A 25136-nucleotide genomic window follows, 5' to 3' on the forward strand; every position below is an offset into this window, starting at 1 on the left:
CTGGCATTCTGCCCTCCATGGGGTTGCTGGCCAATAGCTCCAGGGCCTCTATGCAGGGCTGCTGGTGTGGGACCATTTTGGGCAGCCAGGTGCTGGGAGCGCCTGGCGGGAGGGAGGTGTGGATTAGATGCTCAGAGTCAAGGGCCTGGTCCTAAGGTGCTGAATGTCCAAGTCAGGAGAATTAAAGAGTCAGTGGGGGTCTGGCTGAAAATGGACAGCCTCTCTCTGGTCACGAGGAAACGTCTGACAAAGACAAAATGAGGAACTTCAATTAAAAAGAAAAACTGGTCTTCCTCTTTCCGAAAGCGGCCCGAGATGACCCCTGAAAATGGTTTGCTCTCCACCTGACCCAGAAAACCCCACAGAATCATGCAAACCAAGAGGCTCAAATCTCTGTGTTCCCTTTAAGAACACCTGTGAAACAGCCCAGGCCAGTGGTCGGCAAACTCATTAGTCAACAGAGCCAAATATCAACAGTACAACGATTGAAATTTCTTTTGAGAGTCAAATTTTTTAAAGTTAAACTATTTAGGTAGGTACATTGTTATTAACTTAATTAGGGTACTCCTTAGGCTTAGGAAGAGCCACACTCAAGGGGCCAAAAAGCCGCATGTGGCTCGCGAGCCGCAGTTTGCCGACCACGGCCCCAGGTCATCGAGGATGTGCGTCGCCGAAAAGCCACCATGTATCCGAAGGAGGTCACCTTACAGAAGCAGTGGGTGCCACTCCGTCGTTACCATGGTGGAGCTGGCAGTGTGCCCAGGCCAAGCAGTGGGGCCGGACACAGCGCCGGCGGCCCCAAAAGAGAGCTGAGTTTTCGCTGCACATGCTTCAGAGTGCGGACTGAGGGGTTTCGAGGTAGACTCTCTGGTCTCTGAGCACATCCAGGTGAACAAAGCTCCCAAGATGCAGCACAGAACCTTACAGGGCTCCTGGGCAGGTGAACCCCAACAAGAGGCCTCCCCGGCACATGGAGGTGATCCTACTGAAAAGGGAAGACGGTTCCTGAAGCAGCAGAGGAGGCTGCACAGGAGGAAAAACATCCCAGAAGAAACTAAAGAAATGGAAACGTATGGCTCAGGAGTAAATTCAAAATAAATACTAAAAAAAGTAAAAAAAACAAAAAAAAGGTGGGGGATGGGGAAGGACACTGCTATTCCTTAAAAATACCTATGTCATCCAGGACGAAGAAGGGCTGTGGCGATGTCCCCATGACGAAGACTAAACACAATGCGCAACCCTGGGTGCTGAGCTGGGGGAGGAAATGCTAACAGGGACCTTGGCGGCTCAAGCGCCAACCAGGAATACAGATGGCGGCTCAGCTAAAAATAGTGTCAATGCAAATTTGCAAAGCGCACAACTTCGCTGTGGTTACGTGGGAGAATTTCCCTATTCTTAGAAAAGTACTTAGCCAAGATGTCTGTGACTTACTCTCAGGCGATTCAGAAAGAAAATGAAAGGTGCACAGAGATGGCATAAATGACAAAGCAAAAGGGACAGTACCCAGCCCCAGAGGATATGTGGATATTTCCATGGGAATGTACTCTTGTTGGAGTTTCCGAAGTCTGACGTTATTTCCAAGTGAAAGATTTTTAAAAAGCCAAAAGATTTCGCAGCAGAACTGGTTCTTTTGCACAGAATCCCACGTGGAACCCCCTGTGTGAAACAGGGACAGGCAGGATGATCCGGGTGAAGCCAGGGTGGGCCCCACTTGCCTGTGCCCCTTTGGGGGCCCCTGGGGATGCCTCCTGGAACCCAGTTTGGAAACCACTGAGCGGGTTCAGCCTCCACGTTCTGGGGAACACGGTGAGGAGGCAGCCATTCCTGCATCCTCACGTCCATCGGACACACACACATACTTGGTTGCATCTGATCCTCAAAATAGCACTGAGAGAGATGTCCTCAGTCCCATTTTGTAAGTGAGAAGATCAAGATTCCGGAAGGTAAGTACCTCCTTGGGGCCAAGCCATCCAGGTGTTTTCTATATGCTCTCCTGCCTTCTGCACCAAAGCTGGGGTTCAAACCAGCTTTGAACCCCAAAGACCCGGCTCTTAGCAGAACCTGCTTACTCCCAGGGGAAGGGGCAGCCTCGGCCTGCTCAGGGCAGGGGTGAGACTGGGAGCTGCAGGACTCGCTGTCCAGTGCTTACCCAGGACCCACCTGGTCCTGGTGGGGAGTCTTTCCATGGAGCCAGGCCCCCCGCCTGAATGTCTAGGCTCAGAGACTCCCACTGGGGCGGGCTTCTGGCTCAGGGGAGCTCCCAGCCTGTCTTTGCGAGGGCGGGGGACCCTGAGTGCCCCGCTGCTCTGCTCTCCCACACGCTGTGCCAGACAGGCCCTCTCACAAGGAAGGCAGGCCTTTCCTTTCTTTCTTCTCTCAAAAGCAGCCATTCCTCCCCCATGCCCTGCCCTCTGGTTTTCACTGAGCGAATTCACTGTCAGTAAAATCATTGTGTTTGAAGTTAGTCGAGAGATTGTGTGTTTAAAAGAATTCCAGGACGCCCAAGCTTTCTGAGTGAACTGGGACTCGCTGAGAATAGAATTGCCCTTATCAGACCCAAAGCGATAGCTCTGATAGTCTTGGCCCTGACTTTGCCCTGAGCCCCAGCATGACCCGGGGCCGGGGAGAGGAGGGGTTGCGGGGAGATTCTCCAGATTAGAAGTTCCAAAGGGAAGGTCTCTGAAGGGAACTTTTCTAGAGTGAGTGGACCATGCTCCACCCCCCAGTCACATACGGACCATATTTTCTGTGGGCCTTTGGCCAGACTGGCCTGCCCCCTTCACAGGGAGAAGGGGAGAATCCTTCTCCTGAAATCGCCACCGTTGGCTGGGCCTGCTGGGAGCTATGCTCAGTGGTCCACACTGAACTTCTGTTGTTTCTGCATCACCAGGGAGCGAGTGTGGCTTCTGAGGTCTCAGGAGTCGTAGTTCTCCTCTTTGTAAAACGGCTTCCCCGGGTGAGGAAACTGGGCCTTAAGGGTTAACTCGTTCAAGGTCACACAGGCCTACGTGATATCAGGAATTTGCCCCCAAGTCTGTGCGGCTACAGAGGTGACAGTCCTTCTACTCCCCATGGCCATGTTGCCACGGACGGTGACCCAGGCTGCTTGCTGCACAGGGCATCCGCTGACGGGGTGACTGGGGGACCAGGTCCAGCCAGCGCCTGCTCACTACGGGGCGCTCCCTGGTGCGGGCCCTGTGTTTCTCCTCTGTAGGGGTGCCGTGAGAAACTGGTGGTGAATGGCCCACTGACTCCCTTCCCCACATCTGCACCCCTTGAGGCTCCTGACTTTGCAGCCCTTCCCATCAAGAAGGGCTGGGCTGGTCTTGTGACTAAACACATCGATGAAATATTTCCGAGCGGCATCATGCCTGTCCAAGCTCAGGCCCTGAGAGCCTCACAGGCTTTGCTTGTTCTCTTGGACCACCTATGGCCCTGGGCACAAGCCCGGGCTAACCTGCCGGAGCCTGAGAAATGCCCGGGCTAACCTGCCGGAGCCTGAGAAATGCGTGGCCCAGTCACTCCCGTGCCAGACCAGCCAATCAACCACCGAGCATCTGAGCAAGGCCATCCTAGACCAGCCAGCCTCCAAACAACCTCTCTGACCACAGACCCAGGAGCCAGCCCAGCCACGCTCAGCCCACCTGACCCATGAACAAGAATACATGCTGATCAGGTGGCCGCTATGGGGTGAATTGTGTCCCTCCAAAACTCATACAGTGACATCTTTTTTTCCCATGAGCCCTGACCGAGGCTGGGGATCGAGCCTGCAACCAAGGTACGTGCCCTTGACCAGAATCGAACCCGAGACTCTTCATTCCGAGGGCCAATGCTCTATCCACAGAGCCAAACTGGCCAGGGCCCTGTGTTGACATCATAACCCTCAGTCCCTCAGAATGTGACCGGACTTAGGAATGGGGTTGTTGCAGATGGAATTAGTTAAGATGAGGTCATACTGCAGCAGGGTGGGTCCCCAATCCAATATGACCGATGGGGACATCTGGACACAGACATGCTCACAGGCGAAATGCCATGTGAAGACGGAGGCAAACTGGCCAGGGCCCTGTGTTGACATCATAACCCTCAGTCCCTCAGAATGTGACCGGACTTAGGAATGGGGTTGTTGCAGATGGAATTAGTTAAGATGAGGTCGTACTGCAGCAGGGTGGGTCCCCAATCCAATATGACCGATGGGGACATCTGGACACAGACATGCTCACAGGCGAAATGCCATGTGAAGACGGGAGTGATGCTGCCACAAGCCAAGGACTAGCAGAGGCTGGGAGCGAGGCCTGGAACACAGCCTTCCCTCGAGCCTTCGCCGGGAGCATGGCCCTGTGGACACCTGGGCCTCAAACTTCCTGCCTCTAGAACTGCGGGGGAATAAACTTCTGTGGCTGCAGTCATCCAGCTTGTGGTACTTTGTCACAGCACCTTTTCGTAATTCACACAAAGGCACAGCCTGGGCTGGCCTCCCTGCCTGCCTCCAGTTGACCGTGGCCCTCCTCCTGGTACCCAGGCAACCCTGCAAGGTGCTCAGGAACGGCACCCCCCCTTCCCCAGGTCTGCCCCAGCAGGCCTCTAAGTCGGTAAAGGCTTCTCTAGTGCCTTCCAGAGGCCCTGGAGGCCTTGGTGGGGGAGGAGTCGCAGACCCACACAATATCGCAGCCCTGGGAGCCCCAGCCCAAGGCCCTCCTGGCCGGCCGGCCGCCTACCTGGGTTGCCGAGGGCCATGGAGTCGTAGATGAGCTTGCAGGTCTTGAGCAGGATGGAGATCTTCTTCTCGGGCGAGTAGGCCTTGTGCATGCTGCTGAACTTCTGCAGGATCTTCTCCATGATGGGCACCTCGGGCACGCTGGTGGTCACGCCCAGGTCGGTGGTGGTGGTGGCCAGGACCACCAGCTGGTTCTCCTTGAGCTGCTGCAGGGAGCCGTCCTTGCTGTGGATCTCATGAAGGCACGAGTTGATGGCTTCTTTCAGGGGCTTCAGCACACACTTGTACAAGGCGGACTCCACAATCGCTTCTGTGGGTGGGAGAGAGTAGTAGGGTGAGGACCCCAGCGGCAGGGATCCTGGCCCCGGGCCTTGTCGCCCAACAGTGTGGCTGGGCCCATCTTCTGATCCCGGGAAAACATACTCACAGCCCCAGCAGGTACAACCGCCGTTCTGACACAGGAGACCGCGAAGTGCATGCCACAGAAAGCCACACGCGGAGCCCTCTGACTGCTATACTGCATCCTAATGCCTTTCACAGGGCCCGGCACAGATTAAACTCCCACAGGGCTGCCCGCAGTACACAGCTTTGGAGGGCACTGCTCACACGGGAGTTGTGCAGTATACAACCTGTATAGCTGTGTTGGAGGTCCCAGGTACCCAGCAAATGCTTGGTGGACTTATTCTTGATTCTCTCTTTCAGTCCCCAAGTCCACTTGTCTTATCTCAAGAATCTAGTGTATCCAGAACCTGACTTCTCACCACCTCCAAGGTTTGACCTTGACCTGAGCTACCATCATCTGTTGCCTGAGTTACGCTGGTAGCCTCTTGCTCTGACCCCTTACAGTCCATCCTCAACACAGAAGCCAGCGTCATCCCGTTACGGCATGATTGACCATGACATTACTGTGCTGGGAACCCTCCAACGGCCCCATCTCATGGACAATACAAACCACAGCTTTCCCTGTGCCTTTCCAGGCCCGAGTGATCTGTCCCTGGGACCTCTCTCACTCAGCACCTTGCTCACTCCCCTGTGGATGCCTTTCCAGCCACAATGGTCTCCTTGCTGCTCTGCCACCTGCCATGCCTGCTCCTGCCTCAGAGCCTTCCACCTGCTATTCCTTTTGCCTGGAGAAGTCACTCCCCATGGCTTACTCCTTCTCTGCCCAAATGTCATCTTATCCAAGGGGCACCCTGATCATCTAGACCAGCGGTTCTCAACCTGTGGGTCGAGACCCCTTTGGAGGTAGAACGACCCTTTCACAGGGGTCGCCAAGACCATCCTGCGTATCAGATATTTACATGACGATTCTTAACAGTAGCAACATGACAGTTATGAAGTAGCAACGAAAATAATTTTATGGTTGGGTCACAACATGAGGAACTGCATTTAAAGGGCCAGAAGGTTGAGAACCACTGCCCTAGAGGGTAGGGAGTTTGGGATAGGAAACTGGGATCTTTGTGGAGCAAAAGATACGAACTGACGGTGGAAAAAATATGAAGTAGCAACGAAAATAATTTTATGGTTGGGTCACAACATGAGGAATTGCATTTAAAGGGCCAGAAGGTTGAGAACCACTGATCCAGTAGAATGGGAGCCAGCCAGGTTTTATCTTACAGCAGCTCTGCAACCCACCTGCCAATATCCCCACTCTACAGACGGACCAACTCACGCTCTGATGGTGTGGGCCACACAGCTCGCTGGGGGCTGACCAAAGATCTGAACCCATGTCTACCTGACACCAGGCCCATGTCCAGCTGCCCTGGGTGACCGTAGAGAAATATTCTTGGGAAGTCTTTTTGGCTTTTCCCTGTCCCCAGGGGAAGGGTCTCAGCTATTGTTTCCTCATCGGCAAAATGAGAGAGGGGAAGGCCCACCCCTCCGGATTCCTTCATCCCTGAGGGCCGCCACATCCCCTGCAGAGCCCGCCTCTGGCCCTCAGCAGTCACAGGTCCGTACTCCTTTGGCCTCTAATTGCTCCTTGTTGCAAAATGAGAGAGGGCTTCAGCCCAGCCCTCCGGGTTCCTTCATCCCCGAGAGCCGCCACATCCCCTGCAGAGCCGCCTCTGGCCCTCAGCAGTCACAGTCCGTACTCCTTTGGCCTCTAATTGCTCCTTGTGACCGTCCCCCTAATAAAACCAGGAGCATCCCGGGGTCCTGCCCAGCCTCTGATGTGGGCGCATGAGCAGAGCTGGGAAGCACGAGGCAGAACAGCAGAGGGATTAGTTCAGTTAGTTCGGGAGGAGAGGGGTGGGGACGGTGGATTATCTGGGATGATCCCTCCCTCCCGCCACTCCCAGCCCCCGCCCCGGACTGACCCAGCTCCTCCTCCGAGTACTGCGTGTGGTCCCCCAGCGCCTTGAGCTCGGTGCTCTGCAGCAGGTAGCTCTTGAGCTGGGTCATCATGGTGCGGATCTCCTGCAGCATCTCGGTGCTGGAGGCCTGGCGCGCCATCATCTCCAGGCTGTACACTTTGTAGTCCTGCACCAGGTTGCCGAAGTACGAGGCCTTGTCCTGGGCCAGCTCCACCACCTTCTTGTACAGCTTGCGGTCATTGGAGAGGAAGGCCTGGAAGACGCTGGTGAAGCTCGCCAGGCTTAGGCGGTGCCGCGCCTTGCCCAGGATCATGGAGGGCTTCTTCTTCACGTTGGGGCTGCTGAACTGCTCCAGCTCCTCCTCCGTGCTGCTGGTCGAGTACGAGTCCTGATCGGTGGCCGGGGTGTGCACCCCCGTACTGTCTGAGAGGGAGGCCAGGGAGCCTTTGAACTCTGGGGCGCTCTGGCGCCAGGCGCTGGCCTGGGCTTCTGGGCTCTCGGTCCCAGCTTGGGAGGCAGGGCGTGGGGTTTCTTCGTGTGGGCCAGGGGTGGGTTTCTCAGGGGCTGCCCCGTCCGTGGAGAGCTCGGCGCTCTCCAAGGGGCTCGGGAGGACCGAGGCCAGTTGCCGGGAAATCCGCTTCTTCCTAGGAGGAGGGACTGGGGGTTGCCGGAGCTTCCTTGCCGACTCTGGCAGGATGCCCAGCTGGCTGGCTTGGGCCACTACTTCCTGTCCTTGCTCTGTGGTCCTCTGAGGCCTGTCCCCGGGGCTGTCTGAGGTCCCCTGGGGAGGCAGGCCGAGTGGGGGTGTCCGGGAAAGACCCGGCTGGTCCCACTGTGCGGTTGTGCCCCTGTCCATCTTCTCCACATTCGGGTCCTCCAGGGAGACCTTCTCAGAGAGGCGGCGTCGGGGAGGAGCAGCAGGGGCGCCCTTCTTCCCTGGGCCTGGAGGGGCGGGGGCCTGCTGCAAGGGGCTGGGGGCCGCCCCTGGCTTCATCTCTTCCTCCCTGAGGGGGCCCAGGCCTGTGGGGGTGCATGGGGGCCTCTCACAGGCTGTCATGGGTCGCTGGCTTGGATAGTCCGGGGAGCCTAAGGCATGGGGTGCCAGGTGGGGGACAGATGCTGGGGATGCAGGAGGAAGGGCGTCTGGAGGTGAGGGAGAACTGGGCAAAGGACAGGCCGGAGCTGGGGCAGGGGGTAGAAGAGGCCGGGCAGGACTGCCGGGGTGGAGAGGAGGTGCTGGGGGCGGGGGCGCCGGGCGGCGAGGGGCCCACCGGGAGGCGGGTGAGGTAGAGTCAGAGGTGGGAGGCAACGGGCCAGGGGGGCAGCTTCTCAGGGGTGACAGGTCGGCAGGCAGGGCGCTGCCACAGTCCTCAATGAAGATCGGGTTCACAAACCACAGGCGGTCATTTCCTACCGAGAGCTCAATTTCACAGGCGCAGTTTCCCTGATGGGAGGCGGACCTGAGGCTGGAGGCTGGGGGCGCCCTGGGGGCTGGGTCTCTTGGGGGTTCTGCTGGGCTGCCAGCTGCTCGCCGGGGGTTCAGTGAGGAGTCCCAGAAGCCTGTGGAAACAAGAGGAGAAGAGGCGGTCAGTCCTGGAGCCGGGCCCCTGGGTGGGGTGGGGACGGGGCACGGGAGGGCTGGGAGGGCCTTACCACGTTTGCTTCTCTGCTCCCTGGGTTGTTTTCCCCTCTTGGACTGTTTCAAACCTCTCCCACCACTTCCTGCCTCTAGAGGGGAAGCCCCGCGAGATCCTCCCCTGCGATGCTGGGGTGGGGCCAGGCGCCCTGTGACAGGGGCAGCGTCAGCTCCGTCCCTGGCGTGTGAGGGCCCACCATGGAGGGCACCGTGACCCCGGTGCGGGCCGTGTGGGGACGCCGGGGCGCACAGCCAGTGTTCCTGCAGCTGGCTGGCCGGGGACTCCGGGGCAGGTGGCCGGATCTTTCTAGGCCCCCGTCTAGTCACCTCTAGAATGGGGTGGCTACGTGGGGCCTGTTCCATGTGGGGAGAACACACCTATGGACTGTGGCTGGTGAGCTCATGCCTGACCTTCCTAGTGAGGAGCACCTGCCACTGCAAAACGCCTGGTCTGGTCAGTCTGGATGTTCACTAGGAAACTGCCCATCCCCCATGGGAGGGGTGTCAGCAAACGGGGCTCCCGCCCTGCTGGGTGGGGTTCCGGCCCGTGCCTTTCTCCTGACCTAGCCCTCAGGACGCAGCCCACGGCTGTGGCCACTAGGGCACACCTGTCCCTATCCGGGCGTAGCTGGTCAGCGCCAGGTGTGTTCTGGGGGGGAGCGTGGGACATCCAAACTGAAGAGCATTGGGGGTCACCGAGCTCAGAGTTCTTGACTTCTGGGTCCCAAGCCCCGTGGAGACTCTGACGGAAGGTCAGGGCCCTCCACGAAGGGCAGAGGCACGGTGACTGAGAACAATTCAGTCGGCCTGCAGCCTCTCTGAGCCCCAGGCAGCTCCTCCTGGACCAGGGGGCCCAGGTCTGGTTCTACCTGTTAATGTTAGAGATTCAGAGTGCGGACTCCCTTGTTAAAGATGGGCCAGGCCTCTGGACGCTCCCCTGGAGCCCCTTACTTCTGGGAACGATTCATCACGAAGAAAACCACCCAAAATAGCATCCAGCACAGTCACAGGGCAGACCACGCTGAGTCCTGGCAGTGAGGGCCACTGGCTCTACCCGGATCCTCTCTCACTGATCCTGACCCCAGACCTTCGGTGTAAGTCCTGATCCATCCCGCATTACATGTGAGGAGAAGAGACCCAGAGAGAGTCAAGAACCTGCCCACAACTAGCTGGGCTGGTGTGGCTCAATGGTTGAGCATCGACCTATGAACCAGGAGGTCACAGTTTGATTCCTGGTCAGGGCACATGCCTGGGTTGCAGCTGGGTTCCCAGTGTGGGGCATGCAGGAGGCAGCCGACCAATGATTCTCTCTCATCATTGATGTTTCTATCTCTCTCTCTCCCTCTCCCTTCCTCTCTGAAATCAATAAAAATATATTTAGAGGGAAAAAAAGAACCAGCCACGGTCACCGGGCTGGTGAGCGAAGGTGCTGGGGTGCGGGGCAGGTCTGCAGGTCTGAGGCCTGCGAGCCCGGCTGCTGTGCTGTGTGGCCTCTCTTCTTGGGAACTTGCGACACTTCCCATCTCAGCTGCTCGGCCAGCGTGAGTGAGGGGTGGCGTGCACCTCAGAACTGGGGATGTGGTAAGCACCCGACGGGCTCCTGACACCAAAAGAAAGTGGGTATCACACAAAGGCTGAGGGCAGTGCGTGTGCCTGAGATGGGCACTCCCAGGGACGCAGGGGTTTGCCCCCTTGCTGGCCAGGGGACCGCCAACCCTGTCCAGGTGAGCAGGGTGCAACCTCAGGACAAGGGGGCTGCTGAGAAACGGACGCGTGAGCCTGCGCATCCCCTCTGAGGCGTGGCCGTGACCGGGAGGACCCCGGGCCTCAGGGTTCAGCTCCGTCCTGGGCAGAGACCCCGTGTCTGGTAGCCCGAGTGCTGTGGCCAGCTGTCTCCACAGTAGCAAGGGTGACAAGCCTTCGTGGGACTCTGTCCAGTTTGCAAAGCTCTGTGCACATCACAGCCACTATCTGAGGACAGTGCTGGGAGGGAGGAGGCGTCTCCGGGGTGCCATCCCCCCCTCCCCGCCCCCCCGCCCTGACCTAGGCAAGCTGTTCTTCACAGCTGCCTAGGCCTTTGCACGTAACTTTGGGAGGCAGCTCCTGACACCTCCATGACTCACCCACTCTCCTGGGTGCCTGGCACCGAGCACACAGCAATTCTGGCCTCGGGGAGTGAGCAGTGGAAGACCGTGCCCTGTCTGCACAGCCCCAGCAAAGCTGCCTCCTTGGAAGTTTTCCTGGGCAGGCAGCCAGCCTGACTCAGAGGTGAACTGGACAGCAGCCCCCCTATACGTGAGTGGAGGCCCCTGATGCTCACCTCCAAGCTCCCATAAGCCTCTCCTTTGGGTGAAGGTGGATGCCATGGTGGATGTCATAAACAGAACTGCCCACCCATGCCTGGGCACCCCCATTATTTCTCACCTAGATCATGGCCATAGTCTGCCCCCACCCCCCAATCCATTCTCCCCCTGTGGCACTACGCTGGGTATACAGTAGGCTGTTTGTTCAGAATCACTGCCAGCCCTTTAGCCTGGCACTCAAGGCCTGTGGGATCTGAATCTGTACACCTTTTCTTTTTAAAATACATTTTTATTGATTTTTAGAGAGAAAGGAAGTGAGAGAAATAGAGAGATAAAACATCGAGAGAAACATCACCAATCAGCTGCCTATTGGGAATCAAGCCCGCAACCCGGGCATGTGTCCTGACTGGGAATCGAACCAGTGACCTCTTGGTTCATGGGTCAATGCCCAACCACTGAGCCACACTGGCTGGGCTCTGTATACCTTTTCCAGCATCACCGGCCGAGTCTTCAGCCCATTCTCTGCCACTTCTTCCTGGGCTGCCCCACCTTCAGTCTTGGCTGGATGCTTTTCCCACCCTCTCCACCTGGTCAACTCTCCCTCATCCCTCAAGACGAGGGTCCACGCTCTGTGCCAATGGCTGTGATGTGCACAGAGCTTTGCAAACTGGCTCCCTGTTGGGTGAAGTCATCCTGACCTATCGGGGCCTCCCCTCACTCTGCGTGCTCCTAGCCTTGGCACACACTCTGACTGAAGTGGCCATCATTGGGCCATATGCTCTGAGTTTGTCAGAATCCTCCCCCGCGCCCCCGCCCCCGGCTCTGAGCTTCCAGAAGGCAGCTACAACGCTTCATCCATCCGAGTATTTCCAGCACCAAGGCGGTGCTTGGCACAGAGCAGGAGCTCAGCCCTTTAGCTTGCACAGTGGATTAGCTTAGCCAGAGGGGAGAGAGGGGCTTTGAGGTGTGGGATATAGGCAAGGTAAGTTCTGATGGGGAAGTGGGGATGACCTGAACCATAGGAAGATGTCTTAAGGCAAGAGAATGAAGAGACGAGAAAACGAGAGGAGGGAGGCACTGAGGAGGGCCATGGAGCTCCACAGGTGGGGCGGCCAACAGCTGGGCGGCCTGTCTCAGGGGAGCAAGGTGGGTCCATCCTGCACAGATTAAAAAAAACAAAACGACACACGTTTCCTACAGCCTGGATTTGGGTTCTGGGAGGCATGGAGCAAACATTGGGGTTCAGGGAAATGGGCCCAGAGCCCGGGGGACTAGGCACTGCTCCCCTGCTCCTAAGAGAGCTTGCTGGCCGTACCCCGGCAGGGCAGAGCCAATGCCACTCTGAGGGGTGGGGGAGCTGAGACCTGAGGGGCTGCCGTTTGGGGGCTGGACGTCTGTTAAGGAATTGCAGTGGCAGTGCAGTGGTTTACGCTAAAAAAAAAAAAAGGGGGAAGTAGCTCACTTTCTTTGCAGCCTGCAGAACATCGAGGCCAGAGGAAAAGCGGAACACGGGCATGCAAGCTAGTGGTTGGCAAAGCTGTGGCATCTGCATCTAGTGGCAAAATGCCAGGCCTTGGCTCAGGGCCCGGCCTCCACGGCCTCTGTGCTGCCCCTGGATTGGGGGACTTTTTGCTGGCTCTTGGCCTCCCCCGCCTTGTATGGACATACCTCTTGCCAGGTGTCCACTCCTATACTCCTTGGGGGCAGGGGGCCGGGGCCAGGCCAGGTGCTGGGCTGTAGGCCCTGGGGGCAAAGGTGACGAAGGTTTCCCTCTTGGGGTGCCCGGGCTAGTGGCAGGGCAGAGAGGGCATGAGTAAATGCAGCAAAGTATTCCAGCTGCCAGGGAAGCCGCTCCAAAGTCCAGGGGTTCAGAGAAGAAAGATGTCCGTGGCGTCCCAATCCCAAAGACGGGCGGTTGGGCAGTCATTCCAACTTGAGTGTTCAATGAGTTTTCAATAACTAGGAAAATTCTCACATGTGCTATAAAGGAAAAAGCAAGTTCCATGCCAACTCGGCAGAGCTACAGAACCTATGCCTTTTCTAAACGTATTTTAAACCTATGAAACATACCGCAGACAAGTCAGAGAACGCCGGCAAGTTAACCCGTAGTTACCACCGCTTTCTCTAGATACCTTTGCACTTAGGATCAACCGCATGCAGGTAAGTGCTAAACGGCTCCCCGTGTTAGTTGTGTAGCCTCAAGATTATTCCTTTACCACCTGGCCTGCCCTTTCCATGGTGGCTTTTCCAAGCCCAAACTCAGAGTTTCTTACATCACGAGCGAGTGTCCTGGGCTATCGTGCGGTGCTGAGCCTGCAAACCAATAGCTCCCTTTCAAGCAAACAAACAGTATCACCCGCGCCTGAACAGCAGGGCTTGTGCAGCTGTTTGGATATTTATTCCATTCCCCTCATGGTGTGAAAAGTGAGTAGAAGGCCAGGAAAAGAACGCTGCTCACCCCAGAGATGGGAAACACACGCGCCTTATGAACTAATTCCACGCAGAGCGGCGTGGCCGCTGCGGAAAACAATACGCAGGATCCTCACAAAATTAAAAACGGAACTGACCCAGAGGATCCACTTCGGGACTATCTCAGAAGAAACCCAAGACACGAATTGGAAAGAAGATGCGCACCCCGATGTTCACTGCAACATTATTTACAACAGCCAATATCTGGGAGCAACCCAAGTGCCCATCAATAGACGGATGAGCAGATCACGAAGTTTTGGACATCTATACAACGGAATATCACTCGGTCATAAAAAAGGAATGAAATCTTACCATTTGTGATAACATGGATGGACCTAGAGCAGTGGTTCTCAACCTTCTGGCCCTTTAAATACAGTTCCTCATGTTGTGACCCAACCATAAAATTATTTTCGTTGCTACTTCATCACTGTAATGTTGCTACTGTTATGAATCGTCATGTAAATATCTGATACGCAGGATGGTCTTAGCGACCCCTGTGAAAGGGTCGTTTGACCGCCAAAGGGGTCGCGACCCACAGGTTGAGAACTGCTGACCTAGAGGGTAGTATGCTAAGTGAAATAAGTCAGTCGGAGAAAGGCAAAACAAACAAACAAACCTCATAGAAACAGACGCATGGGTACAGAGAGAGAACCGGTGGTTGCGGAGGGGAGGGAAGTCCGGTGACTGGGTGAAAAAGGTGAAGGGATTAAAAGGCACGGGGATATAAAATACAGCCTAGGGAAGACAGTCAGTAACACTGTAATAATTGTGCCTGGGGCCTGGTGGTATTTGCATGTTGGGTATTCTGGACTTGTCATGTGGGGGTGCTTTGTAAGGCATGGTTGTCTAACCGTGACTCTGTACACCTGGAACTAATACAAAATAATACCGAATGCCAACTGTAATTGAAAAGATAAAAACAACTTATTCCGATTGCAAGTGGGCAGGAACCGGGAGCTGACGGGGGGATGCTGCGTGTGGGGAGCAGCTGTGCCCGCAGAGCCCACTGACGGTCTTCGCCGCTGCTGGGTGGTCCCCGTCCCTTCACTGAGTCCTGTCTGAGCTACGCCAGTTGGGCTGGTTTCAGTTCTCCGCCACAGGAGTGCCTGCCTAGGACAATATGTGAGGGGCCTGTGTGTCCTGGCCCTCGGCAATCGCTGCTCTTTGCACTTTGTTATCACAGAACGCAGGTTAGGGCGGCCCGGCTCAGGCCTGAGCATCTCAGAGCCGAGCCCCGGCCTCTGACCGGGTGTGCCTCGCAGCTCCGGTCTCCATCTGGGCAAGGGATGGACAGAACTCAGGGATGGACAGGACCTGGGGATGGACGGAACCCGGGGATGAACAGAACCCGGGGATGGACGGAGCCCGGGGATGGACGGAGCCCGGGGATGGACGGAACCCGGGGATGGACGGAGCCCGGGGATGGACGGAGCCCGGGGATGGACGGAACCCGGGGGTGGACGGAACCCGGGGATGGACAGGACCCGGGAATGGATGGAACCCGGGAATGGATGGAACCCGGGGATGGACAGAGCCCGGGGATGGACAGAGCCTGGGGATGGATGGAACTCGGAATGGACGGAACCCAGGGATGGACGGGACCTGGGGATGGACGGAACCCGGGGATGGACGGGACCTGGGGATGGACAGGACCCGGGGATGGACGGAACCCGGGGATGGACAGAACCCAGGGATGGACGGGACCCAGGGATGGACGGAACCCGGGGATGGACGGAACCAGGAAAATCTATTCTGATGAGCCTCGCTGTACACCCTTCAGCCCTCGGGACACCATGTCTGATCAGAACCCCCTGCTTCCTCAGCTGCCGAGTCCCCAGGCGTTTCACGTGAATCCCCTTCTCAGGGACCTAAATGCTGACAGACGGGTCTGAACTGCCACGCGTTCCCCAGATGACAACCTCCCTCCCCCACTGCATCGCACCCGCGGTCAAGCTCTCCTCCATAGAAGGGCTTGTTCAGTCCAGAAAAGAGTGTCCCAGGGATGCCCGCCTGAACTCCACGGGGGGCCAAGGGCTGCAGCACAGCACCCCTCCTCTCACAGGTCACCCTCCCGTCTTCCTCCCCTGCCAACTGGCCCCACGCTAGCCACTGACTGCTCGTGGAAAGACACCGAGAAGGTCATGAGGGGCGCCGAGGGGCGGTGGAGAGCTGGGCTGGGAGCCGGAAAGCCCTGGGTGCTCCTCCCAATTTGTTCATTCCCTCCCAGGCCCCCGACACGGCTCTGTGCTAACACTAGATTTCCTATCTCTACAAGGGACACGGGGTTACCCAAGACAGTGCTGAGCGTGTCGCAAGGAGAGTGTCATTCATGCCGTTGCAGACCTCGGGGACTGTGTGAATTTCAAAACTGTCACCCAGTCCACATTCAAACTTCTGGGAGGGCCAGAGGCCAAAACGACCATGATCTGGGGGTGAGATCATTATATATCCCCAATAGCAACTGAGAACTGGCCCTAAAGTTTCTAAACGGGGTACATCAGACACAGGAGAGTGGGGTGAAGAGTTGGGGGCAGCCCGGGAGAGGGGCGGTGCTGCAGCTGAACGGACGGTGTGACGCCGGACACGCGGCTCAAGCTCCCGGGCCTCAGTTTCCTCTGCCATGAAGTGGGGGTGACATTAACAGAACCCACTTTCTGGGGCTGCTCAAAGATCTGAGGAGTCGGTGCAGGTCAAGAAGTTAGGACGCAGTCAGCGCTCGTGAGAGGTCAACACCCCCGGCCTGGAGGACTCTACTTCCTCATGGGCACCTGAGCTTCTTGTGGCATCGCATGCATGGCTGCCCAGAGGCCCCTCTGGATGGCGGGCTGCAGCCTGGCCTGGGAACCGGCATGCTCTGACCCCACGTGTGCCCCCAACTTCCTCTAGGACCGGGTCCTGGCCACTCGGTCACCGCTGCCCCCACGGGCCCAGCTCTGGGAACAGGGCGCCGCTCTCTCCAGGCGCCGAGCGCAGCTGTGCCATCCTGTGTGTGGCTCCCTCTTGATAAAGGCCCAGAGATTAACTGCTGGTTCATTGATGTGACCAGGTCTCTCTGCCCGGGGGTCCGAGCCCGCAGAGGCGGCTGGGGGCCAGCACGGTGCGGCCCGGTCAGAGCCGCAGCAAAGCCTGGCCCATGGGAAGGGCCCGTAGATGTGAGATCTCACTATTATGCGGAAGGGCTAGGGTCAGAAACATGCTTGTCTTTTCTCCTCCTTTCTTCCCTCTCCATCCCTCCGAAGGTCAGGGTAAGGCGCAGGGTCAGTTGGCGGGGGCAGGCCAGATGGGGGCACACGCTTGAGTTCACGGTCATGTTCGTGCTGCTCTTCCTCTGACAAGGATGGGGCTGGGACTAGGGCTGTGGCGGCGGCTGGTCCCCCGTCTCTGGCCACCGTTGAGAAGGACCTTGGCATTTGGTTTAGCCTCTCCCAGAGCCACGCCTGACCATCGGCGGCCCTGACCATCCCGGCCCCGCAGGTCCCCTGGGTAGCTGCTAAAAGGCATCTCTATGAAGCCTGGAGGCTCTCCCTGCTGTTGGGCTCAGCACCCTGGGAAGCGGGGGGTCCCATGGGAACTGGGACTCAGGATCCAGCCTGGGTCTCAGCGGAGGGGTCATCTCTCTGCACAGTGGTCAGCAGGGGCAGTCCTGGAGCCCCGTTTCCTCGAACTCCCTCCACCCCCGGCCCTCGGGGCGGACTTACCCAGGCCCAGGTTGGCGATGGTCTTGAGGTCTGTGAAGCTGCTGGCCTCAAGGATGGCCTGTGGCAGCCTCAGCGTGAAGGGCAGTAAATCTCTGTGGAAACAAGAGGGGTCAAGGTCACGTCTGGGAGGGACCTGTGTGTCCATTCCCACCCCCACAGTCCCCGCACCCAGAGCCCATAGAGGAGAAACCCCAGCAGCCCCGCTGGCTGCTGGGGCCTTCGCACAGACGGGAAACCCCTGGGGTGGAGGGCCCAGCCCCGAGGCTGACGGAGCATCCAGGCAGGTCCAGGTCCTGGGCCAGCACGATGGACCCTGAGAAGTGGGAGACCCCCCATGGGAGTGGGGACCCCTCCACTCCAGGGAAGCCTCTGCGCTGGGTAAAGCCAGCGACCCACCCCTCTCTGCCCTCTGACCCTCACTGCTCCACACTGAGATGGGCAGCGAGCAAGCACACAGTCTGGCTTCTCCAGTGAGCGTACAGTCAGGCTTCTCCAGTGAGTGCACAGTCAGGCTTCCTTGGTGAGCACAGTCAGACATCCCTGACAACGCGCTCAATCTGCCTTTGGTCTGAACGGGGAAGTATTCAGGGATTTCCCCAGAGATCTCCTGGCAGAGACTCAGACACTCTCCCCCTTTATTGTGCAGATAGGGAAACTGAGGCCCAGAGAGGAAAAGGAATATGCCCAGGCCATACAACAGGTTGAAGGCAGAGTGTGCTAAGCCCTGGGCCTCCTGAGTTCTCGCCCAGGGCTGTTTCAGGGGGCCAGAAGGGGAGGAACCCCAAGACGGACGATCCCGATTCTATATCTCAGCCTGGCATTCAAGGCCCATCACAGCCTGACCCCGCCCGCCCCCCACCACCACTTTCCAGCTCTAGCCACCTTCTCCCCAAATCCCAATTCCAACCCTATGGGTAGGCATTAATACCTTTGTGTTAATTAATTTGGCATTGAATCCCCTAGGGGAGCTACTAAAAATGCATATTCCAGTTCCACGCCCAGGGGTGCCAAGGGTCAGGTCTGGGGGTGGGCCAGGAACCCACATTTTTAATAGCTCTCTGGACACCGCCTTGGGTGGGAATCACGTCCCCCAAAGCAAGGGGGCCAATAAAAATAAAAGTTAAGTAGCTCTCCTTACGTATGCATGTCTATGCTGCCTTATAAACTACTAAGACCACTGAAAAGCATTCACGAAGAGAAAATTTCAAAATGGGATTTTTAGAACAAGTGTCCTAACCTTCCCCCCCACACACTCTGGTGGGTCAGCTTGTGCACCTCCTGGGGCGCCACGGCCCCTCCCTGGAGGCCTCTGTTCTAGCTGATGTTTTTCAGACTTTTTGGATTATGACTGTCAGCATGAAACACATCTGGCGTCATGGTACAGTGTGTACATACACACACACACACACACACACCCCTAAAGGAAGTGTAGCACGAGACTCAGTCCAGCCACATGAGATACACTCTGGTATTTTCTAGTCTAATTTTTCATTAAAAAAAACAGCCAGTCGTGCCCTGGCCGGTGTGGCTCAGTTGGTTGAGCTTTGCAAGTCAGGGCATATGCCCAGATTGGGGGTTTGATCACCAGTAGGGGGCATGTGGGACATGGACAATCGATGTTTCTCACATTGATGTTTCTCTCTCTCTCATCAATAAAAACATATATATTTTTAAAAGAGCCAGTCATGATCCACTCAATTGATCTGACGACCCCTCTGGGTGTCTTCTGACATCACCAACCAATCCACCAACACTAGGGGGCGTGTCCCCCACCACTCGGGTGTCACCCCACCACTCGGAGACCCCAGGCTCCAGGAGCTGTGCCAGGGGGCTGGACAAGGAGCACATCTTTCTCTTCTCTCCCACGCCTCCCCCTGGCTGTGGTCCCAGGTGGAAAAGCACCACACACCATGTACGTTATCGCACTCACTCCTAGGCACAGGCTATTTCTCCTCCCCCTGAGGGCCTGGGCACCTCGCTAGGTGCTGGACAATTTGGGGGTGACCTGGGGAGCACTTCTAAGATGTCAGGCCCGGCCTAGGAGAACAATATCTGAACCCCCTAGATGCCCATGGCACCCTGAGCTCCATCTCCTCACACATCCTGGGTGACTTGTGGTTTTGAAAGTCGACCACTATAGAGGGAAGAGCATGAATTCATTTTGGTGACTTTTTTTTTTTTTTTAGAGAAAGACAGAAAAAAGCCAGCCTGAACTTTAGAATCCACGGGCCCAGCTCGAACCCTAGCTGCATTCCCTGCGGGGTGTCGTTTCCATTTCCCGTGTGACAGTGGGGGCACGATGCCTGCTAACGGGGTCGTTTTGTGAATCCAACGAGCTGGGGCATAGGGACCGCACGGCCCCAACCAGGACCCGGAGGCTGCGCCTGTGTTTCCTCCTCCTCCTGGGAGCGCAGGCCGTGGACACCTCTCAGGGCCTCGCCCTGCTCACCGGGTGGCTCCTGGCTGAGGGGGGAGGTGCCCCAGCTCCAGGCAGTGACAGCAGGTCTTTCTTCAAAGGCCGAGAGGCCCTGCCGGCCTCTTCCTCCAGGTGGCAGGAAGATGGCAGCTTAGTCACAACCCTTGGCGCCTGGACACCTCCTCGAGAGGGCAGGCCCAGGGCCTCCTCCCTTCCTTCCTCATTTCGGTTCACTGCACCCTCTTCACGCGGCTACAGACTCCTGCCCAGGGTGTGCAGAGGGCCAGACCTCCTGGACCCTGTAGCAAGGATGTCAAACTCGCGGCTGATGGGCCGCATGCCCTGGTGGCCGGCTGCGAGTTTGACATGCTCTCTAGGGCTCAGCTGAGACTCCCGTGTAGTAACTGCTTCAGACGCGGTCGAGTGTGTTCACCTCCTGCTGCCCAGGATAGAGCCCCGGCATCTCCCCCGCAGCCCCTGCTCCCGCCCCCTCCCTCTAGGGGCTGCCCCAGCCCTCGGGTTCCCCCATCCAACAGTCCCTGAAAACAGAACCAGAGCACCTACTGGGTGTCGGGCAGCGTGCTGCCTCTATCCCATTCCCCCTCCAGCCTCTCTCTCATGAGCATTATTCCCACACGGAGTCGAGACTCAGAGAGATGAAGTAACCAGCTCAAGTGCCGGGCTCTGCGACTGCCGTCATTCATTCTTTCATTCATTCATCAAAGCACCTGGAATGTGCCAAGCCTTCCACTACGGTGAGAACGTCTCAGCCCAGGAAAGGCCTGTCTCCCACAGAGACTGACACGTCATCGCTCACAAAGGGCCAGGGCCTCTGAGGCTTTGCCTTGTGGGCCTGGAGGGACACGCTAGGTCCGTGATCGGCAAACCTGGAAGAGCCACACTCCAGGGGCCAAAGAGCCGCATGTGGCTCGCGAGCCGCGGTTTGGCAAGCCGCAGTTTGCCGACCACTGCGCTAGGTCATCGGAATCATTGCAGGATGTACGTAGCAGACCTTGGAGCTTTATCTAATTACTAGAGGTCCAGCGCATGAAATTCATGCACTGGTCAGGTCCCTAGCGGCTGCCAGCTGCCGGCCGGGGCCTTCCTTCGTTCCGCGCTGCCCCATGGTGGTCAGCACAGTCATAGCGAGCGATCGAACGCCCGGTCGGTGGAACTCCGGAGGGGGCACTTTGCATATTAGGCTTTTATATATAAGATTTTTGTTGTTGTTGTTAATCCTCAGCCAAGGATATTTTTTCCATTGATTTTTAGAGAGAGTAGAAGGGAGGGAAGGTGGAAGGGGGGGGGAGAGAGAGAGGGAGAGAGAGAAAGAGAGAAACATTGATATGAAAGAGATATCTATTGGTTGCCTCCCACACATGCCAGACTGGGGGGCTGGGAATCAAATTTGCAACCCAGGTACGTGCAACCAGGACTGGGAATCGGTGCGTGGACCAATGCTCTAACCACTGAGCGCCCCGCCAGGAAGCTTTATCTATTTTGCATCTCCACTCTGCCGTTTAACAGCTGTGTGACCTTGAGCAAGTTACTTCCCCCAGTCTTAGTTTTCTCGCCTATAAAATGGGAATAATAAGAGCACTGTCTCGTGTCATTGTTTGCAAGATTGACAAGGATGTCGGTTGTCAGAGCTCCGTGCTAGGTACCAGGAAAGCGCACGGCAGGCAGCAGCTCTTAGCAGCTGTCAGCACCAGCACCGGCGTTTCTGCCCATTGGGGCCCCGGAGGGTCCTGGCAGGTGGCAGGTGGTGTTCTGGGCTGGGTGCGGTTTTCACCGGCAAGGATGGCGTCTTTGAAGGAGGGAGAAGTGGGCCTGGAGCTCCGATCCCGAGACATCCTACCAGCCTCTAGCCAGTTTTAGCCAAGACACGGTAGCCTAAGCCAGCGGCTTCTGACACCCAAATGTATTTTTAAATTCCTGTTGACCTGCAACCAGTTCTGAATAAATAGAGCAGCTCTGAGGGTGGTTACCAGACACCCGCTCCACCCTGCAGCTGCTCAGCAATCACAAGCTCCCTCCCGCGGAGGGTACCAGCCCTTCCTGCCGCCCCTACAGGAAGTTCTTCTTCTAACCCTAACGGGGTGCACTAGGTCCACCCAGGACACCCAGCTGCCCTGGAGGCCGGAACAGGGGATGCTAAGGTGACAGGCAGTGAGCCGGGGAGCAGGTGGTGGTGAGGAGGAGTCCTTTACTGGCAGATCTAAGGAAGCACCACCTTCCAGGGTTACCAGGGCAAAGCCCAGGACTGTCCCCCTCCTCTGCATCCTGTGGGCTGCACCCTTCCCTCTGGGGGCTTCCCTGGGACTCCCGCTCCCACCCAGCGTTGCATGGCCATCTGTTGCCACCAGACGCCCTCCCGTGGGGCCAGGGGTACTCACCTACTGACACAGTAGAACGCAATCAGTCTGAAGACGTCCTCAAACACAAGAACCGAGCCTTCCAGGTACAATACTGAGGAGAGATGACAGAGGCCCAGATGAGTGTCCGGTCAGAGGGAGGGAGGGTCCCTGGGCGGGGAGAAGTGGGGCGGGGGAGGTGTCTATCGAGTTCGTTATAGCAGGGCCTGGCCTGCTGCGGCCACATGTTCCTCAGCTGCCCTCGGGACCACATAGGAGTGAGAAAGGAACTTCTGTGACAGCGATGTTCAACCTTTCTCACCTCACGGCTCACAGGCTAATTACAGAAATTCTGCAGGACACCGAAAATATGTATTTTTATGCCTATCTGACAAACAAAAAGTATGTGATGGATTCCTTCACACCACATGGCTATTGTTGTATTGGCCGTTGTCAGTTTTTGATTTGTCAATCTAATGATTGAAATCGGTGTCCCTGATTAAACAGTTATTGCATGTTTTAAAAATTCTTGCAGCACACAGGTTGAAAATCACTGTTCTATGGTGTTAATCCACTGAGATTTGGGGTGGGGATTACCTGAATGAATACGCATCATTTTGGGCACAATAACACAGATGCCTCCAGAATGAAAGCAGAGTGAAACGTTTAACTGATCAGGGTCACCTCAACCTGGTGATTCTGAGGGCGGAGGGGACAGCGGGAGAAAGCCGCCCAGTTCTGTGTTGGCCTCCGGGAGGTTCATTGGTCCAGGGCACTGACCTAGGGCCCCCGGCCCTCCATCCAAGAGGACCTAGTAGGACCTCACTTGACGTGCCTGTATGGCAACCCAAGGGCGAGGCTGACCATGAGGTTTTCCAGCTCTGACAAGGGAGAGAGACCAAGGCATTTGCCCAAGATCCCACCCCAGGGTGGATGTGGCTCCTTAGAGAGACTGGGTGCCAGGATGTGGCACCAGTGCCCGAAGCTGGGGGTGCAGTGACCAGAGGATGTGGCACAATGCCACACCCTATTTGGACGGCAAGCAAGGGCCCAGGGACGCTGAGTGGATGCTCCCCAGCGCTCTTGGCGCCCCCCACACCCACGACTCTGGACTCTCACTCAGGACTCATTTGCCCAACAGAGGGGCTCCCTGTGCTGGGGACTCCCCCGCCCCACTGCACTTTCTAGGGCATCAGAGGGGCCGAGAAATATGTGTGCATCACCCCTCAGTTCCAATTTCCTGAGGGCCTTCCAGCAGCTGTGTGATGGAGGGAAGGCAGGTCCCAGTCCCAGGCCGGGCTCTGACCCTGGGACCAACAGGGTGACTCTGGGTACATCCCTTCCCTTCCCAGCACTGCAGTTCTTCCACCTTCCGACCCTGAACCCCCCTGTGCATCCAGGTGACACTGGCCGGCGGCCTGTTTTCATAGCCTAGGGCAGTGTTCCTTGCACTGGTGGTCTGCGAGGTGTTTACGGGTGACCACACATAGACAAACACGGGCTGTTGTAACAGCTTTAGTTTTATATTTGCCTTCTTCCCATGTTCTAAACCAGGGGTCCTCAAACTTTTTAAACAGGGGGCCAGTTCACTGTCCCTCAGACCGTTGGAGGGCCGGACTATAGTTTAAAAAAAACACCCAACTATGAACAAATTCCTATGCACACTGCACATATCTTATTTTGAAGTAAAAATCAAAATGGGAACAAATACAATATTTGTATTTGCATGTGGCCCGCGGGCCGTAGTTTGAGGACCCCTGTTCTAAAGCTTTAACATGCTTTTTAAAAAACCTTTACATTCATCATCTATTTATGACAAAGAGGTCATGGTTTCCCATTAGGACAGACATAAGAAGGTTAAAAGGAAGTTTAAAGAAAAACACGCAGTAGGTGATAGCATGGGAGGTGCTCTGAAGATGCCTACAAATGACGAGTCTGAGAAACACTGCATGGAGCCCGCACCCTCCGTGAAGTGATAGGGGCAGGGCGGCCCACGGCGCCATCTGGTGCTGGCATTGGGTACGGCGCCTACTCGCCGCAGCGCTGGCCAAGGGAGCCCGGTGCCCAAAGACCTGCAGAGCTAGAGACCATTCCACCTGTAAAAGGAGACCCTGAAGCAGGAGCCCCTCCAAGCAGAGGGTGGTGGTGACGCACGCAGAAAGCCCCACCTCCTACACGGGACATGCTCAACAATGAGCAGCTTTCCTTCGCTGTGGGGACCTGGTCTGACCTTGGCCGACACAGATGAAACCTTTGAGACGAAGCAGGCACCCCCTCTCGGGCCTGCTGGCGCTTTACATAAAGCCGCACTTCTTTCAGACGTTTTCCCGACCGTCTGCGTGCTGGCCAGGTCCTCCAGGGCAGGGACCAGGGCGCATTCACTTTTGTTAGCAGAGGACAGAGCACAGTTCTCTACATAGCACCAGTCGCCTTCCTACTGTGAAAGCTGTCGAGTTTCAAAATCACAAGCAAGGGTCAAGGCTCTCGTTTGTTTCCTGTGACCTCTTCTGCCCCAGCTCCAGCCCCAGCCAGCTGCCCACGTCTGCCGGGTGCTGAAGGTGGGAACTGCTTCCCCTCACCCCTCGAGGCCCCTGGGAGCCCCTGCACGCCAGGGCCAGGCTGGGCCCCAGGGTGAGCCTCCCTCAGCTTCCAGCAGAGCCGCCTGAAATGGGTAAACTTATGGTACAGGATGCATGACAGAAATACATCTCAATAAAGCCATTATTAAACCAAGAAAAACGCTTGCCGGGTGGACAATTTCACTGCCCACAGTAAGATTTTCTGGGATTTTTGTAATGGGCATCTATGGGTTCTGTAAGCAGAGAAACTGCCAGGATTCTCTACCTGTTTCTCTAATTTCCTACCGTTCTCTGTAAACGTGTCTCTAGAGCCGACTGGCTTCCAGCGTCCTCTCAGCTCCTGCTGCTATGGAACCGCTCCCAGCCCTGCAGGGCATAGCTGAGAGGCCCATCCACCCACTACGTCACCCCTAACACACGCCCTTGCCCCCCAGCCCGCTTCTAAGAGCCGTGGGCGCATCCAGCACCCACTCTGCCCTGGGCAGCAGCTCACGCAGGGACCCAGCCAGCGGCTCCTCCCAATACAGATGCCAGGGCTGGCGGCCACCTTTGAAAAGCACGGGCAGCAACCCCTCCACTGTGTGCAGCCCCAGGGTCCCTCAGCAGAAGCCCCGGTGGGAACACGCCAGACCCTCTCTTGCCATTTCTCTTT

General features: G+C 56.9%; 1 protein-coding gene across 1 annotated transcript in view; it reads right to left on the bottom strand.

Annotated features, from left to right (window-relative positions):
- The window catches only part of RIN3 (Ras and Rab interactor 3), an 88129-nt gene that overhangs the window by 32913 nt on the left and 30080 nt on the right, over positions 1 to 25136 (bottom strand). The window contains exons 4-7 of the mRNA XM_015557638.1: positions 21948 to 22020; positions 17136 to 17227; positions 7033 to 8589; positions 4716 to 5024 (exon numbers count right to left, since the gene is read on the bottom strand). Coding sequence (XP_015413124.1) covers positions 4716 to 5024; positions 7033 to 8589; positions 17136 to 17227; positions 21948 to 22020 — 2031 coding nt within the window. The remainder of the gene's footprint in view (positions 1 to 4715; positions 5025 to 7032; positions 8590 to 17135; positions 17228 to 21947; positions 22021 to 25136) is intronic.

The sequence above is a fragment of the Myotis davidii genome, unplaced genomic scaffold, assembly GCF_000327345.1.
Source record: "Myotis davidii unplaced genomic scaffold, ASM32734v1 scaffold449, whole genome shotgun sequence".
Classification (NCBI taxonomy): Eukaryota; Metazoa; Chordata; class Mammalia; order Chiroptera; family Vespertilionidae; genus Myotis; species Myotis davidii.